The sequence below is a fragment of the Tyto alba genome, unplaced genomic scaffold (genome assembly GCF_018691265.1).
Source record: "Tyto alba isolate M040663 unplaced genomic scaffold, T.alba_DEE_v4.0 Super-Scaffold_38, whole genome shotgun sequence".
NCBI lineage: Eukaryota > Metazoa > Chordata > Aves > Strigiformes > Tytonidae > Tyto > Tyto alba.
In genome coordinates, this window is record NW_024881313.1 from 26,359,610 (window position 1) to 26,378,619 (window position 19,010).

Below are 19,010 nucleotides of genomic sequence, written 5' to 3' on the forward strand. Positions count from 1 at the left end.
ATTTCTCAACATACCCAGCACAGATAAATGCAATGTTACAGACACTCATAAATAGAGCAAACGTGAGCGAAACATCAGCATAGCTTTGAAAGGCATGCCATATATCTACAGGCATGATGGGTTTAAATTTTGTTTTGTTGTTCTTCATGCTGTTTGCCAGCAATAAATGGCAATTGTACTTTCTGACCATGTTCAGCTGGGCTCTATGCCATTTTTTGCTGTTTTTGATGGCACAGTTCTCAAAGACATATATTAAACTCTCTGGCCCATGCAATAACTCGCTAGGGCTGCGCTCTTGTTTCCAAAGAGGACCTATAAGAAGAGAGGAAGCAGTTTTTTTTAGAAAGGCAGCAGTCTTCTGCACTAGTAATATTAAACTTTCCCACGGAATTTCAATACTATTAACAAATTATTTTGATAAAAAACCAGCAGGCTTTGCAGATGGTTTTTTTTAGAGTTTCAATGGAGAAAAATGTGGAAGCTTTACACCCTCTCCTCAATGTTGTAAGCTCACTGTCTGTCCTGTGACCATTCTTAAATGCACTAATGCTACAGAGTTAAACTCATAATGGTAATGCGTCCACAAACAAATTACTGCAGTAATGCAGTTAGCTCAATTAACTTCTGAATCTATTCACTATGCAGAACGAAAGGTCATTTTCTATTAAAATATCTCCCTCCCACTTCCTTATCGCCCTTTGCAACTTATGGGAGTTAATATTAGAAATCCTGTCTACGCTGTGTCAGGAAGAAGACAGGATGATGAAGCCAGAAAAAGACCTTATTCTCTACTAACATAACACAGACATGGCCCAAAGAGAACATCTGCCTTCTTTCATGAACACATCTAATTATGGCAAATTGTTAACACCTTGAAGAGGAGTTTCATAGAAGGGTAAACTTTAACATATGCCATCCTCACACGTAAAACATCCCGTACTTCATACTTTTCCAAACATATGCCCTTTTTCCTATAACAGTTTATCAAAGGCCTTATTTTGAAAAGGACTTCAATCTGTTTTCCATTCCTGTGAATGCATTTTTTAGTGCTTGCAATTATTTGCTTGTCCAAATAATTCCATAGAAACATCAAACTATGTAATCTGGGAATGCAGTCAGGAGATGAGACAGCAAGGCCTGCAAAACTGCAAATGCAATTATTTCCCCACTCACAACTGCAAGCCACTACAATTTAGGTCTTTTGCAAAATCATGCCTTTAGTTTGTTTGGGCACTGAAAGCTGCCTGTCCACCTTGCAACTCCTCCTACTCTTCCCCTTGAGATCCCACACTAAAGTCACAGTGAATAATTTGACACTGTTATTGCCATGGCAACAGCCTGATGTCATGCATATACAGAATTATGATTGACATTCCTGCAGTATCCAACAAAAGGAGGAATGAGGGGAAGAGGGAGAAAACCAGACACAGCTCCTATACTAATGGGGGAAACAGAGTATCACTGGCACCATAAATATTGCTGCATTCATAAATCTGCCTTTTCCTATTTTTCACCATGTCAAAATTCCTGTGAAGGGCTCCCATCAGAGCCCAACAAACACACTTGGTGCAGAGGGGCTTCCTCACACATGCCCAGATTTGGCCAGAGCACAGCGGGTGCCCTTCTGACAGTGGACTCCTCGGGGAGAGGACTCCATGCTACAGCACGGAAGATTTTTGCCACAGAGGTTAGTCTTAAGAATGCACCTTTTAAATGTCACAGATATGGCCTAAAATAACACAAGACATTAAACTGAGTGTTTTTTCCCTCTGAGGATAGTTTTCAGGTGTTCAGCTGGGCTGTAAATCTTTTTTTTTCTTTTTTTTTTTTTTTTGACAATGTTTGTAAGTGCTCACAGAAAGACACACGCAAACCATTAGCAATAGGATAAAATAACATCTGTTAAATATTTTTTTAAACTCAATGTCTGCAGCAGTTCTCGTAAGGGTCTACAGGCAATATCAAGACAAAGATGGAAACAGCCTTTTATTCTAAATTTCATATGTACACGGAAAGCCGTTTTACACAGTTTTGTAGATTCTGCGTAAAAGAGCTATTGTCACCCAATGTCACTGTGCTTACACTGATAACAACTTTTAAACATGGAGTACATTATTAACAACAAAAACAGTTAACAAACAGGCATAAAAGACACAGATATGTGTGCTGATATTTCACATATATTCTAGAAACAAGTTGGCGCAAAAATAAAATGTGCCAGTAAAAAAAAATAGGCGTTTTTTTAAATCACGCAATTCATGATTTTCTTTCTTGCTTTCTCTCTTTCCTTTTTGTACACGATAGGCTGAGATCCATTCTCAAGCCTTTTCACATCAGGATTTGCAGGCACTTCAGCAACCCAGCTACATTTTTTATAATACATGAAGTTCAGACCAACAAACATAAAAACAGCTGCTGCAAAAGAAATTCTTGTATTCCATATGCACATTCAAATATTACTCATTGCTAGAGCAATTTTTTTTTGATTTAGTTATTTTTGGATACTGACGTGTTTTCAGGATGATGTGTAACAGTTTGTCTCCACTTATCTCTCATTCATATACTTAAAGATTTCTTTTTAATGTAGCATCATGATGCCACAATACAGTGTACGGAAGCACAAGGTACTTGTCCACACAGCTTCATAGACTGTAAAAATAATGTTTTCTTTTCAGTTTTTTGATCCAAAGAAAAACTTTGATTTCTTCTGCTCTTGCTTTAAGCTATCTCCAAAATCTGCCCAAAGACAAATGTGCATCAGATGACCAAGGGATGATACCCTCTCTAGTTCTCTTCCTAGACACAAGTGTCAAGTGAGCAAATTAATTTGGAAGTAAAGCAAAGCAGAACTCAGTTGTATGTTTGCTCATAATTTCCCATCTTTAATAAAATAGTAAAATACACTTATCAAGGGTTTGGCTGTGACTGTATAAATAGTCTCTCTCCAGTTATTTAATTTGTAATGGAATGTATATTAAGATTATAAGGCAATTGTAACAGGATTCTCAGGATAACTGAAAGCTTAATATTGTTTTTCTCATGAGTCAGGATAAAGGTTTTTTTTATAAGCTCAGAGTGGGGAGAGAGAGAGAAAAAGAGTGCATATGTGCATAATAGGAAAAGGATAGTTTTTCAGCATATAGACACTTAAATATTGATCAATAAAGCCTGGTAATGACTCCACCATAAAACATCTTAGAACTGCGACTGCGATACAGAGTAGAGCTAAGCCTTATCCACTCAAGAGTGATATGTAACCCTCCTCCTGACCCAAGAGAAATAAAAAAGGACATGTCAATGCTTCCTTCAACCTCAAATTCATTAATTTTATGCCACAAAGCCACATGTTGGTGTAGTAAGTCACTGCAAAGTAAAACACATTACAACAAATCCTAGTAATAAGCCATTGACAACTACTGGACTGGGCTACGGGACTCGGTACGCGGGGGCGGCGTTGCTCACTTCCGCTATGATTGTCAAATGGTGGAACATCCTTCCATGAATTCAACACTTGAGACAGAACGGCAAAGACATAAGGCCCATCAACGCTTTGCCTGTATTTTTAAAGGCACTGAAACAGACAATGGATATATTCCTTAGTACCATCAGTTTAGAAAGTTTTCAAAATATAAGTCTTTATATGAAAATGTTCCTTATTGCATGATAAGTTGATCTTCATTTTCTTCACCTCAAGAATAAAATGGTCTTCCCTTTTCTGGTGTTTGCAGTCTGTTCAACCTCGCTACCTGAGATGGTGAAGGTGGTACATCTTGCCTGAAAGGACCTTTAGGAGGCGTATAATTAGGGTCCTGAATTTTCTTATATGAGTCATAGTTGCTAGGCCCTTCAGAAGTTTTTTTTTTCAGTTGTTGTTCTTTCCGCCTCTGCTCTTGACGGAGCAGTTCTTGTGTTTCTAGCATTACCCTGGCATTGAAGCCATGTCCCCCCATATAGCCGTTCCTTGATCCCTGGTAGCTGGAATATCTGGGATTTTCCTTTGCAGTCTGGAACCCTTCTCCAGGGGAATAGCTCTGCTCCCAGGAGTCTTGAGATACAGAACTGGTATTTTTTCTGCTTTGCCTGGAAAGAAAAATGGAAGAGGCTTTTAAGACAAATGTTTTGGTTCCCCTTCTGCTGTTATTGACAACAATCCCTGGAAAGAAGGGTGCTTCTTCAATGCCATCAGGTTTCCCCCAGATATAGTATTCTCCATAAGTCATGTTTACTTCTGCCCCAAAGAGGCACCCTCCCTCTTCTGTTGGGAGAACATTTCCTACAGAGTTGAACTATATTTCTAGGCCTCTCCAGGGGGAATATGCTGTGAAAACCCATTCAGTGCTATAACCACCATCATGTTCTCAAGAAAAAAGTGCTACAGTTCAGTTGCAAACTAGCAAAGACCATACACATTGCCGTGCTTCCTCAGAAGCAAGATAACAGCCAGCACTTGTGAAGTCACTCATGAAAGATTTGAATCTAGATTCACACTTGATTAAAAATGCAGCAGGCAGATCTTTAAAACACTTGCTATAACACTGCACAAATCAGAAGATAAAGCTCATTAATAATAGGCAGTTACACAGATGAGTTTCTTCCTCCAAATTCCAGAACTAAGGAATTTTGTGCTATCAGAATTGTTTCCCAGTTTGCTATAGCTTTCATAAAAGAAAAGGCAGATAACCTTTCTTGCTCATTTTTTGGATCCACGGGGTACATAAATAAATCAAATACATATAGGAATTAGAAATTCTTATCTCTTTTCACAATAAATCATCACATTATTTTGAAGATGGATTATGGATTTGAAATAGCTTTAATTTATGATCAAGCTGCTCGATGCTTTTATGAATTTAAGATAAGATTGGTGATGATAGAGTAAAACAATTCTGTGCTGCAGCAAAAAAAATACCCACTTTGAGATCAAAATTAGTGTACAAGAATCAAGCAGTACAGCAAAATACATTGTGACAATAATCAGTAAGAAAATAATTTAGTTGTTTATATATGGCTTGGTTTTTCATGTCAACACACATGACTCAATGTGGTCTCATCCAATGAATATGCAACGGAGAGCATGGCAGGTGCACCCACTAGATGAAAATGGGGCTTCCTGGCTGTTGAACGTTTTCTGTGCCCTTGTTTTCAGGGCTTTATGGTAACTGGGGTCCTTGGCCAGTAGGGGCTGGTATCGACCACAGGTCAGATTCCGCTTGGGTATAAATGGAATCCTCTGGGGCATTCATTTTGAGCTAGTCCTTCCTAGAGCAGTGCCCTGTGGGTAAGGACTCTTCCCTTGGGTTGGGACATTGCCCAAGGAAACTCCTTGCAGTTCCTATGGGTTGGGATGTTGCCCTAAGAAGTTCCTTGAGGTTGAGAGCCTTCATTTTTTTTTGAGGTGAGTGACTGAGCATTTTGCGTTGTCATTAAACTTTAGGAGTTTGTGTGGTGATAGATTTATTCTCCTCTCATGGACATTTAGACCTGCTGTTTGTATGTTTGCAGAGTGCTGCTTAATTGTGTTGAAATTAATTTTTATTTTGGTTGTTATTTGTTTATTTGTGAGCTTCCACAACAGAGATACAGGAGACCTGGAGAAATTTTCTACCATTAGTAAAAGTAAAAAGCCACCTAATGTTTTTGCAATCTTCCTTCCACACATATAATTTGAAAATGACCTTATCCACCTTATTTTATAATAGATTTTGAGACCTCTGGATGGAAATTGTTATTCAGGATGAAGGTAAATTATTACAGCATAAATTACAACATAATGTAAATTCTTATGCAAATTTTTGTAGATGGTCTTGGTATTCACATAACCAACTTTGCCAAGGAAACAATGTTTCTGAGCCATATTTTATCACTCTCTGGAACAACAGCAAATTGAACGAACCTCTGTAGGCTACGAAACTGTCAGATTTCTGATCTAGAGCAAGATAAATTTTAAGTACTGGAAAATTAACTTGGAGTTAAACATTGCTTTTACAGTTTCACATGGGACAAGAGGATGACTAGTTGAACTGATTTAATTTACTGTCTGTTTTCTGGTACTTGTTCAAAATTAGTTGGCCCACTTTCCCTGTATTTCTGGGAAAATCCTTTAAAAATGACTCAAGAGTTTATTTGCCTTCAGTACCAATGATTTGAATGTACAAAGAGAAAAAAAGGAGGCTCCTAAAGACCATGCAAGATGAAAAGCAAGAAAGGTCAAACAAACTTTAATCATTACAAAGCGACAGTTGCAACATTAAGCTTGGGACCTAAGTTTCTGTGTAACAGTAAGATTTCTTTAAAGATCAGCCACAGAGTTACAAACAGTTTGTAAAACTGGAGACCTGGATGTCCCAGCTTGTTATGGGAGTATTGGGGTATTTACAGTGCTCAACTTTAGCCCAAGGTCCTGAAATTCTGTTTGCTCTCAGCACAGCTGAAATACCCAGAGTGCTCAAAGAAAGTAATGAAATTATCATTAATTACTCAGTAACATGCATTACTGGTTTGCCAGTAATTTCTCAACCACATTGAGTGAAGTTCTGTCACTTTTTTCAAAACAACAGTTTCTATGACCCAAAGCATTATTTTCCAAATTTCTTGTAGATTAATTTTCTCCTTACAGTTCTTAAATTCTGCCACTGGAACTTCATTGTAACTGAATTCCAACTTTTAAATTCTACCAGTGATTGAGCAGAACAGGTGAAGGAAGTTTTAAGAATGACAGTTTTCAAACTAAAAATAAACCCCCCAACTTAAAAGTGCCACTAGAATTTGTGCTCTTCCACTCAATCTGTGCATTACTGGGGCTGGCCAAACTGAGAGAATTTCTCTAGCAAAACAATATGGCATTAATAGGTGTGGTCACTTCAGAAGGAATGTATAGATAAGAAGCAAAGGGAACATAAAGATTTTTGAAATGATAAACTAACAATCTAAGACAACACAGTAACTTTACATTTATCTTTCCCACCTTCCAAACTTAACAGAAAAATTCTACACTGAAAAGTGTTATAGCATGTGAAAATCTGAGCGATCTGTTTTATTTTCAAAAATGTTGGTAGGATAAGAGTTCCTGATTAGATAACTTTGATTATGAAGCTTATATTTGTTTCCAAAAAAAAGAGTTATGATACAGCTGGTAAAACATGTTGTCACAAATTTTTTTTTCTGCACCATTTCCACACAGGGCACAAAAAAAGATGTAACGTTGCTGAAAGGGAATTTGACACCAACCTCCTATGTAAAGGATTCTCCATTCAACCAATGACACTGATATTTGAAAATGCAAAAGCTATTTGCATAATGCTTAGCTATGATAGCTAATTTAAAATACAAGTTAGGCAAACTTTTAGTAATTCTGAAAACTAAGTATCAAGTAAAAGACTTTTCGCCCAAACAGATAATTTTATAAAAACCTGAGATTTTTTTAAAATACAGATTTGTTAAGACAAAAACTATATTAATTTTCAGCATTCCATTGCTAATGACCCAGTAACTGAAAAGAAATGTATATACTGGAAACTTGAAGGCCCTGATCTTTTGGACAGAGTTTCTCAGTACTTCAATATTCTTTTGTTGAGGTCTTGAGAATTTTTTTTTTTTTTTTAAGTTGTCCTCTGTATTAGCATCATAAAGATAGAATTTCTACCCCATAAGGAATTAGGCAACATAAAAAAAAAAGCCTGACCTATCAGAAGGGGACAACTCATGTCATGCTCAGAAGACTTTTGTGATTGCAGAAAATTAAACTGGATGGTATCTCACAAAGAATAGCTTTGCTTTACTGTCTCATTTCTGTTGGGTGCTGTCATCAAATCCCACTGAAATCAGTTCTGAGGTAATTCTAAAATCAACAGCTACCACATGGTCTCACTTAAGAAATTTTATGCCTCTTCCACGTTGAATACATTCCACCTTATAACAATACTAAACAAAAGTGTCTGCACTAAGTACAACATTTTCCTTCTACAAATGAAATTAGCTCCAGGCTCATATACACTGAATAGCTTCAGACAGTTACGATACCTGGGTAATGAGCTGTACTGCCGCTGAGCTTGCTGGAAACTCTCTCTTTCTTCTTGCCGCTGTCGCTGCATTTGAACCTCTACTGATACTGAGTGTCTGCCACTCTGTGAGTACGTCTTGGTGCTTGGCTACAAAATGAAAACAAAAATCTCTTAAACAAAGCAGAAGAATACTCACAAAAGAGCTATATTTTAGATCGCTTTTGCACACGTGCAGTTATATTTGTTTCAACAGGGGCTTCATGTAGCTCTTCCATAACAATTAGGTTAAATTCTGAGCCATAGCAGTGGCCTGTGCTACAGATTCCATTTCTGACCTGCCATTTACAAGATGTATCAGGAAAACGGTGGTCTGGAACGGGTTATGCTTTTATAGTAACACTGAAATTTAAATGAAGTTGGTGGAACAGATTTTCAGACACTTTAAGTTAGCGTAGCTATTGTAATGCCAAGTTTTACACCCCGCTGAGGATCTGAGGGAGGAGGGAGCCCAGCAGCTCTTTCAAACCTCACCGGTATGCTCAAGTGATGTTCTACATTAGTGGAGCCATCCTTTTGCTGTTGGTCCAGACATGCACCGCTTGCTTTTCAGAGAGACAGGAAAACATTTTCTGGTTTGATATGATCAAGTAGACAAATCTAGCGAGTCTCTTGTGGGCAATGGGGAATCCTCTATCTCTGAGAAAGATTTTAGATAACATCTTAATGAAGTGACAATTTGAAACTTTGAGGCCAATAGTAGGCGCAAGTGTGAATGGATGGCCTTTCTGGGAATACAGAGTATTACTGGTCAACATCTGACAGAATGGCTGGAATCAAACTTTGGATTACAGAAAAGTTTACTTTTGTAGAGATACCACTTTTTATTTTACATTACTACTTTCTTCAGGTTTTGTGATTTCAAGTTGTAAAATAGGGTGCAACAAAAGTCAGAGTATTGGCTTTTTTTGTTGTTTTAATAATAAGGTTTCACCTAACAAAGAAACAGAGCATTATTTTATCTCCTTAAAATTACCAGTTGTATTCAAAACATATAAGTCTAATAACTGGGAGGTTAGGGAGCATAACCACTTGTCTGAGCCTGGGACTGAAAAAGCTTGTCTCAGACTTGCTTTTGTTAAAGCACTTTTTGCCTTTTATCTGTGCTGTCCTTCAAAACAAACATCTCTTGGGTTTTTTTGCCATAATAATTTCTGCAGCAGAAAGATATCATAATGGCTCACAAATATCTGCAAGATAAAAGGCTTTTGAAAAGCTTTGTACATTGAATACAAGTTTTAGAAACTAGAAAGTTGTAATTTGTGACATAAAATTCTCCTTTGTCTTACTATATAGACAAGTACCTTCAGGTAGCCAGAGTCACAACAAATTTGAAACAGATGTACAACTTTTACAAACTTGATTTTCAATAACAATACACTTCAGACAGAGCATCAGTCTTGGCTCAGAATTTAACAGATAACAATTTGGTGAACAACTGCTCTTCACATTACAAGAAGATTATTGTGCAAAAGAATCAGAATGTGAAAGCATAGACTACAAGTAGCAGAGAACTTATTTAAGAGAATCCTTAATGAAACATTTATGTCTATTTCAGAATAGATTTACTCTGCAAAAATCTCAGTAAAACAGTGTTTCTAATGAAAAATAATTTAGGAATGGTATGATGAAGCAACAAGTTGAGAAAACAGAATCCTGTGTCAGCCTTGTGGGAAATTTTCTTAGAGATGAATAAGCTGTACATATGTATGTCCAAACCAACAACCCCCATGGAGATTTCCTACTATATTAAATAAGGGCAACACATCCAGAGCAGCGTTTCAGTTATTGCATATGTCAACATTTCTAACTTTCTTGACTTTATTGAGAGTCTTCTGACATTTGGTATTTTATTGAAGGGCTCAGCTTATGGATGTGAGTGATTATCTGAAAATCACAAGATTTATTTGTGAATTCTCTCCAGTGTAGTTATAAGCAGCTTACAGAGAACCAGAGGGAAACTCAAAAGTTCTCATCTCAAGTTCCCCATACAGAATAAAAACATTTAAACTAAGATTTTAGAGCAAATCTCCTAATTTCATGGGTTCCACTCTAACAACGTTGGAAAGCTTCCAGCTACATTACGTCATATGAACAGATTATGTAAATAGAACAGATTAAAGGATTTTTACAGTGAGGGAATAGTTAAATTACCAAACAGGTGGAACTAGAACAGAACTGCTGCTCAGTTTAGGTTTATATAAGACACTAAAATGGATCATCCAGAAAGCATGAATGCAAGTATACGCACACACATGTGCAGAGAGCTGAAGTTATCACAAAAGCCTTTACTAAAGTGACAGAGGCTTTGAAAGCCCTAATGGACTATGGATGGACTACGAATGGACCAATATCAAAATGTAGCTTCAGAGATACTTTTTTTTAACTCACAAAGGAGCCAATGGTTAAATAGAGGGCAGGGGCTATCACGCCTGTCTGCCTGCTGTAATGCATGCCGAGAATGACTGGATCTGAGGAGTTATGTCTGGATTCTCGGCAGTTCACAAACAATTTCATCTAATGGACAGCATTTATAATTTGATGGGTCTAAAGGCAAACATCTAAAATCCATTATCTGATTTTCTGAAGGTATGAGTACCTGTATGCCCTGTTAAACAAAGTGGATTTGCAATACTTAACTAATCTGAAAAATTATATTTGGAGTCCTGTCTGCATATTGTTCACATCTACAATAAGCTGTTCATATAATAGAATCTGCTATCTGATTTCAAGCATCCAAAAATACAGCAATGACACATAAAAATACTCCCTGTGTTTGTAATCACATATTCCATAGCATAACATAACATATAGACACACAGACAGGTACATTCCACCATGTGGCCTTTCTTTTAAATATTTTAATTAAAAACCTCAGTGATACCAGAATGAATGCCACTGATATATATATGGATATGATGATATAAAGACTTAACATATTCCTTTTTGATTCCTTAACTTGTTCAGAAAAATGCAAATCTCCATACAGTGATTTATCATTTCAATATGCTTTTGATTAAAGTATCTAAACCAAAAATATTTATATCATAAGTAACCTTAGTCTTCCAAAGCTAATTGGTAATTTTGTCTCAATCCCCAAAGTATATTTTTATACATATATATTTATATAAAATATATACACAAATGCACATCTATATACATGCATGCACCATTTATGTCAGCACAAAATGGAGATAATTAAAAAAAGTTGAACTATTTTCACATCTTTCAACAGCAACAAAAAAACATGTGTAATGAATACATATAACACGGTAATTTTAACACTGATATCAACACAAGGCTAAGTACAATTATAATAACCTGAAATCATCCAACAAACCTGGCAACAGCTCAGTCTTCACAGTATAGATTAATAAGAACTCTGGCCTTGTTTGCAATGGGATGTATGACAAGCACTGACCTTTTAAATCAAGATGCGGTCAAGGCCACAATAACAACCAAGACTGCGTTATACAAATAAATGTATGTTCATGTCTTCCACAATACATTTAAGTGGCAATGACAGTTATTGCATTCAGCATTATTACACAATACTCGGCATGTAAAATTGTGCTTTAAGATACATGAAATTACACAGCTCACTTCTCAAAGAAGCATTAATTTAAAACCTGGGCTGCAAAGTCAAAAGTTTCCACAGATTTCTTACTTCATGCAAACAACTCTTTCTTGTTTCACAGAGAATGTACACCCATGACTCATGTCACACTGACCACTATCAGCAGTAAAGAGCAGCATATTTTAGGGATAAAGGTCCATCCTCTCCTTCCTAGCTAAACTACTGGCTGCCCACTGCTTCTTTCCCTGCAGAGTGGCATTTCTGCCCACAGAGGGTAGCTCTGCATGGTGGCAGCATGGATCCTCCCGGACTGGCACAGATCAAAGTTGGCATAGAATTACAGACAGGAGATCATGGGGGCAACCTGGGGCACTTGGCTGTCAGCAAGATCCAACCAGTTCAGGTGACAGGAGATCTACCAGTTGAGGTGACACACCTATCTGACAGCCTACTGCCATAGGGAGAAGCTGGGAGAAATGCATACTCAGACCCACAGAACTCCTTTGTGTTAGTAGGGAGATTACTAAAGGAGCAAGTCCCCTAGTATCTTCCCAGTTATTAAAAAAGACCGTTATGTAATACTAAAATAAATGTGCTATTTTTTTTCCAGATTAAGCTCTGTGTTTAACCAAGAAGTTTCAAGTCCACCTGGGAAGTTGGTAGATACAAGGTAGCCCAAAAGCCCATGGTTCTTATAGTTCAGCACTAATTAGAAATACATAAGATTAAACAACCTTGCCCGATTTATGTGTAGATGTACTTGGCACAGATGAAAGACAATCCAGTAACTGTGCATATCAAAATTCTGAACGATAAAAAACATTCAATGGTTCTGGGAGATGTCCTTGAAAACTATTTTTAATTCCATCTTTTTGTTTATGTTGCTATGGTGAACAAAACATATAGCAATATTTCTTCTAAAAATTGTCAACAGGTGTGTGTATTAATTCAAACACTGTATAATAAGAAAATCCCATCCCTTTGTGTATCTTTCTGTGGTGTGTATGTAGGAAGCTGAATGGTGTGGTATGGGCCAAAGATTTCATTCTATGTATAGCAGCAACAGAAAGAAGAACTTCAGTATGGTAGAAACAAACCACTTAAGAGAAATTCTGACTGGGGTATTTACATGCACTGCTTGCCTGTGCGCTATAAATATGTTTGTTTACAAACTGAAACTATTTAATTTCTTTTTAAAATCTTCTATCTTCATTTTCTGTTTCACATAAGTCAGTAGATTGAAGCTAGTGGGGGAAAAAAGCTTAAAATATAAAATTTTAAAATCAGAGCCTAAATCCTGGCAATAAATTGCTGGTATTTCATTAAATACTTTGCAGGTTTGATACAGAATGGATATTAACTACACAGCTGATGAGTAACTACCTGTGGAGAGGCTGCCCTGCCTAATTTTGGTTTCCTCTCTGAAACAGATTGAGGTAGAAGAAATATCGGTTTGGCTCCTAATATATTCTTTGTCTACTGCAATGCTCCATTAGATATTGCCAAATATCTTGAATAAAATATCCTGAAAGAGACTCTTGAAATGGATTCATAATAGAAAGAATTAATATACTACTTTTCTTTCTCATTAATGTGTTGAGTAATTCTACATAATTTACAGCCTGATATAAACTTTACAGTGTTTGCTTTGACTATAGTCTGCTACTCATTTTTTTCAGGTAAAATTAATGTTACAGTCAAAGTTAGCGATAAAAATCAGGCTTTTGTTTTTCTGAAATAATTTTAGATTGTTTAAAATTCATTATGGCTTTGAATAGGTCAAGGACTTCAATACAGGGATAAGAAAGGAGTACCATAAACAGAAAAAAAAAAATTTTTTTTTCTTTACATCTGACTTAGAGACAAGATCTATACACCAATAAACAGAAAGAAAATTAAAAAATGGTCCCTAAATTTTCTAAGCATTTATCTATCAGGCCATGCCTAAGTCTGTTATTAGGATCTCTGGAATCACTCCTCTATGACTATCGTGCAATTATTTACCTTTCACAAATTTGTGCACACAATTAAAGCTATATTCAGATGAGTCAGGTAATGTATTTATTTTGACCCGGTTAGCTGTTACCTTTTTTATTTGACTCCTAGCTCAACTATTCTCTCAATGTCAATTTTCTCCCACCAACCAAACAGATCTGGGAAATGGAATTTGCCACTTTCCATTTTTAGTACTGATTTTTTTTTTTATTAAAGATGAGAAAAGAAACAGGCAACTTTTGTCCCTCCTGCACCTTTGTGGGTTTTTTTGATCGTTAGGGTGCTTCTACAAGCAGGACTGGCAAGCAGCTGTAGTGTTTTCAATGGCTTTAATATGCCCTTTCTTTAGAATGGATTGTTCACTCCCATGACATTTAGGGCTATAATGCTGGTTTTGTTATTGAAGGTGGGGATCTGTTAATTAAGATGTGACTAGGAAAAGAATACAAGATATGGAACAAATTACAACCAAAATCCCCCAAGTCCCAGGACTAGTGCAAGGAAGGATAAACCTCAGCAGACCAAATACTATCCAGAGAAGAACAAAAACCAGAGACTCAACTTTTGTGCCAAACAGAAAAATCAGCCCCCAAAGAATCCTGCATTGGTATAAAAATGTCAGCAACAGCAAGGGCCTTAAATATTAGCAGACATACTGTGTTTCCATACAATTCTACATGCCCAGATACAACTTTCTGCAAATTCTGACTGGAATTTAACACCAGTAGGATTAAAATGGATTAATCATATTTTATCTTATTTTTTTCTCTTTTATTTCCCCCATGTAATATCAGGCATACAGTATTGCCCTTGAAACCCTCTTGTACCTTGTATTCTGAAACACAAAAAATAAAAAAGCCATGTAAAAGACAAAAAATTATGAAGCCTGAGAAAGTTATCTTAAGATAAACAAATGCAAAAACCTTTTCATAAATCTGTGACTCAATTGCAGAACTAGTGGATTTTAGAGACAGCGTGATGTTGCGCCAGTTAGTCAGTTATTAAACCTTAACAGTGTGTCATTCAAATGGCCTTGAGCAGAAACGTTACGCTGTTTAATAGACGGTGTCATCTCATTCCAGCGTTATCATTTTTTCTGTCTGTTAAGCTGCCTGATGCTGTATGAACACTCGTAGGCAGTCAAGTATTTTGTTTACTGGCAGGGCAAAGACAGCTGGGCAAAACATCCAGCTCTGTCGCATGGCTCATCTACAGAGAAACAACCTTCACCTGATGGGCACAGTCAGAAAGAGTTGGGATCTGGTGCTGGTCCCTCTGCCACCGTTCCTGCTCAGAGCCAGAGTGATGTAGTGCTCCATGGTACGGAGACCTGCCTCCAACCCGTGGAGGGGACTGAAGGTATCTGTCACAGGTAACTGGACTCCTGTGTCACAGGCCATTAATAGCCCAGGATGGATTTGAGTTGGTGTTCACAGGATCGTTTTGGTAATGTATTAGCTCGGGTTTCTGAGCTATTGAACTCCTCTGAATGTCCCCAGAGCTGTGAGATTTCCGTCAGTATCCATTACTTACACTGTAAACTTTGTGTTCATTTACGCTTCCTTAAAGTAACCAACAGTCCCACATCACACCAGCACTTTGTTCCCTATCCTCAACCCTCCCATCAGCTTGTTAATGAGAAATGCAAACTACTTATCACCTCATAGCACACACTTCTGCATGAGTTTTTCCCCTCTTTCTGTCCAAACCAGGTCAGAGTTGGCTGCTGTCAGACTCAGAGGCTTCTCTGGATGTAAAGACTTTTGTTTATGTAGGCTGCACAACCCATCTGCCCCAGGTGAAAATACACTTTTCAACAATGGTCCACATACAGGTGCACTTTTCTCTGCTGTGGTTTGCAACCAACATCTTACAGATGGAGAAGACTGAAAAGACGTTGATGAATGTATCTAAGTATTTTCCTGCATATGTATTATAAACCACTTTTGCATTTTTTTGTGTCACTGGTATTTAATAATACATCTGGATCTGTTTTGAAAGGGTGTCTTAACAAAGTCCATCATTTTAGACTAATATGTTAAAGTAATACACACTCCTAAAGAGAGAGGGTTATGGCTCCTTAACACTGAAATGACTGTGAACTGCTGAAATGGATGAGATCATTGCTTTATCCTTTCCAAGCATTGTGCTTTTGAAAGGCTGGAGTACACGATGGAAAAAAAAAAAAAAATCAAAAATACTCTGGGCCAATTTTTTTAAAGTACTTATCTAAAATAAAACATTTGGTCATCTATGTATTTAACAACAGAACAGCTCCTACAAAAGCAACAATAAGCTTCAGAATTAATATTAATACATTAAGCTGAATTAGTCACTTTGAGCTCATTTGCATGATCTGTAGAAGGGGAGTAAACAGAGAGATCTCGTTTGTTTGAATAAGTGAAAAAGGAAAGGTCAGTGTTCTGCCCCACAATTTAGGAAATTATTCCATTCCTAAGGTAATCAGCCTGTCATCCAAATAATTCCCTCCTTGCTCATTACAAGAAACTATAATAAAAGCCAAGTTGCCTGTCTAAAGTTGCTATGGCATTTAGATATACAACAATCTGGCCCATGACCTTCAGTAGTTAAGTTCCCAAGTCTTCAAGAGTGCAAGTTTTTCTCATACACAGTTTTCCCAAGAATGTTGCTCAAATCTCTCATTTAGAGACTAAACAGCAGTTGATATGCATAATGGAAAGTACCTCCTACACCCAGACCCCTTTTGCCCCCAAACTGCTACACTATAACTGTGATGAGTTATCATATTATCTTCACCACATCAAATCAAAAACATCTGGTCATAAAAAAAATGTTTATTTTATTTATTCAATTTCAGAGAAGGTTAGAGGTTTTCTAACATGGGAAAAGAGAAGACTATATCCTGAGACAGTATGTTAAACAGTGTTAGGTCATTTAGGGACACATTTACCTTTGTTCCTCTCCATGCTGCATGTCAAAAATACCACAGGTTCAAATTGGTGAGTTTGAGACAGACAAGGACACAAAGACCCCCAAAAAGTCTAAAAATCTTCTATATCCACCACAATAGGCAACCAAAGATGACATATGTACTATGATTACTGTGATGTTACCTAGGCTGTTCTCAGTGACTTCATACACAAAGATGTGGACCTTCGGCTATTTCCACCTTGGTCTTGCGTGCATTATAATGCTGAGTAACAATAACCCATCACCTACACCCATTTTGGAGGAAGTTGTGTGAGATTCTACTGCTGTCATCATACAGCTCCTGCTTTTCTTGAGAACGTGAGCAAATTGTTCATTGTCTTTATTGTGGAATTTTAAACAAAAATACAGTAAAATATTTGTCCCATATTTAAAGGGTCCTAATTTAGGATATGTAATTGATTAAAAAGCAACACTGATTCATTCAATTTTGTTAAACAAGATAAGCACATGGATTTACATAATTGTATCACATCACTAGATCAGATTGAACAGGATTTAATTGATCAATTAGGACGTATATCTTGAGACAGACTGTTTCAGCTAATGTAAGTAGCAAAGGGGTACTATTGTGAAGCATGCTATTATGCATATCTCTCCTTTTTCATTGTGAAAATACATAGTTCTTCCTCCTAAGGAAAAGAACTAATCACAGTGATATTGTTTCAGAGAAAACACCATTTACAAGGTTACATGTTCTCTCTAATTCTGATTTTCCTACAAAATTTCAGAATAATTGATATTGTCCTTGAGGCAAAAAAATCCAAGTAGTAACTCACAAGAGTCAAAGGTCTAAACACAGAGCAAATAATGCTATATGCACACAGGACAGATGACTGAAGAAATTTAAAAATGAAATAAACATCAGTGAACCAAAAATGGGGATAACAGAAAGGGGAGAATTTTTTACACAGAGGACCCTGCGTCCCTATCCGTCTGCTCCCGACCGGCCCAGGGACAGGGGGAGTCAGCCAATCTCTCCAGATTTGGCAGGCTCCATACACTTACCCATGGTTGCTCAAAACTGTAGGTACGTCTCCTGTCTTCCACATCCTCATCTTGCTTTGCTTGCTGAAACTCTTGTCTCAGGCGCTGTATCCGGTCATGATTGTTAGGGGTTGATCTGTTGCTAAAAGAGGGAGGATGGAAATGATCAATATAGTTGGGAACTGCCATCTGTGACTTATTTCTTAGCATGGGACTGCTACTACAGTGCAGGAGTATAGACTTAAAAATAATTTCCAAGCATTTAGTAGAAAGATCTTTAGTTTTTAAAATATGATTAATGCTGTTTGACTTAAAGAAGCTTTGGATGGTGTACAGATAAGACAAGACTATTCATAAAAATCATCAAAAGTTACTGGCATCTTTTCAGTCTATGTTACATCTAGAAATGAAGAGGAATGCAAATGTTAGTGTCAGACTTAACATAAAGGGAAACTGAGAGAAAAGCCCTAATGATCTCTGCTACTGAATAAACATGAAAGTTACTTTCCCCCAATCAATAAACTGTACTACTGTCAGATCTTTATTCACATCAAATTCATTACAATGTCTGTAGGCCCTACCTATATAAAATTTGATTATTTTCCTCAATCAATAAGAGCCTGTCATCCCTTAGTTCTGTTTTTAACAAGTCTTTTAGACTGATCGGTCTGAAAGCATTAAGAGGCTTGGGGGCCAGTAAAAAGCAATCCACTTGACAGTGTTGTAGGCAGGAACGCAGCTGGGCAGCAGACCGGTGCTGGCTGACGCCCCGTGGACGCTGGTGGGCTGGGGAGAAGGCTCAGCCCTGGAGGTCCCACTACGTAACATCACACCCAGAACCTTAAATTCTTCAAAACCATCAATTTTTCTACAATGCCTGTCGCAGGTAATCTGCTTTCCATAGTGCAGGTTTATGTGAAAACATGATGAAATATGCACAGGAATGGCTTCTTTCACAGGCCAGAGGGAAAGTGGATATTTATTAATCTTGTTGCTGTTTCTCCAGCTGTGCGGCTTGCACCTGACCCCTACAACCCCTACCGTATTTCAGACATGTTAATGTGGGAATCACAAGAAGCCTGACAAACAAATATGTTATATCAAGACTAACCAGAAGCATTTTAATCTCTTACTGTAGCCTTCTTAAGCCCTGCATCTCATTGTTTATTTCAAAAGAGCTGATGAGGAATGGTCAGCTATTACTTTGTTTCAAAAGAGAAATCTGCAGGGAGACAACGGAAAGCAATTCCATAGATTCCTGTTCTTAGACATAGGGTACAATAAAACACAGTGAATTTATATCCCATGTCTTCTCTCATATGAAAAGACACGATTCTGGAGCCCATTTGTGATTGTTTTCCATGTCTTTTGGGACTGGTAGGTGCAATGGATTGGAGGTCGTATATGTTTGAGGTGTTACCTCC

At 37.3% G+C, this 19,010-nt stretch overlaps 1 protein-coding gene across 16 annotated transcripts in view; it reads right to left on the bottom strand.

Moving 5' to 3' along the window:
* Nucleotides 1-1,973: 1,973 nt before the first annotated feature.
* PARD3 (par-3 family cell polarity regulator) overlaps nucleotides 1,974-19,010 on the bottom strand; it is a 459,468-nt gene continuing 442,431 nt past the window's right edge. For all 16 annotated transcript variants that reach the window (XM_042801882.1, XM_042801881.1, XM_042801880.1 and 13 more), the window contains 3 exons: nucleotides 17,608-17,728; nucleotides 8,020-8,147; nucleotides 1,974-4,080 (listed from right to left, as the gene is read on the bottom strand). In XM_042801882.1, the coding sequence (XP_042657816.1) occupies nucleotides 3,690-4,080; nucleotides 8,020-8,147; nucleotides 17,608-17,728 (640 nt within the window). In that variant the 3' untranslated portion in view covers nucleotides 1,974-3,689. The remainder of the gene's footprint in view (nucleotides 4,081-8,019; nucleotides 8,148-17,607; nucleotides 17,729-19,010) is intronic.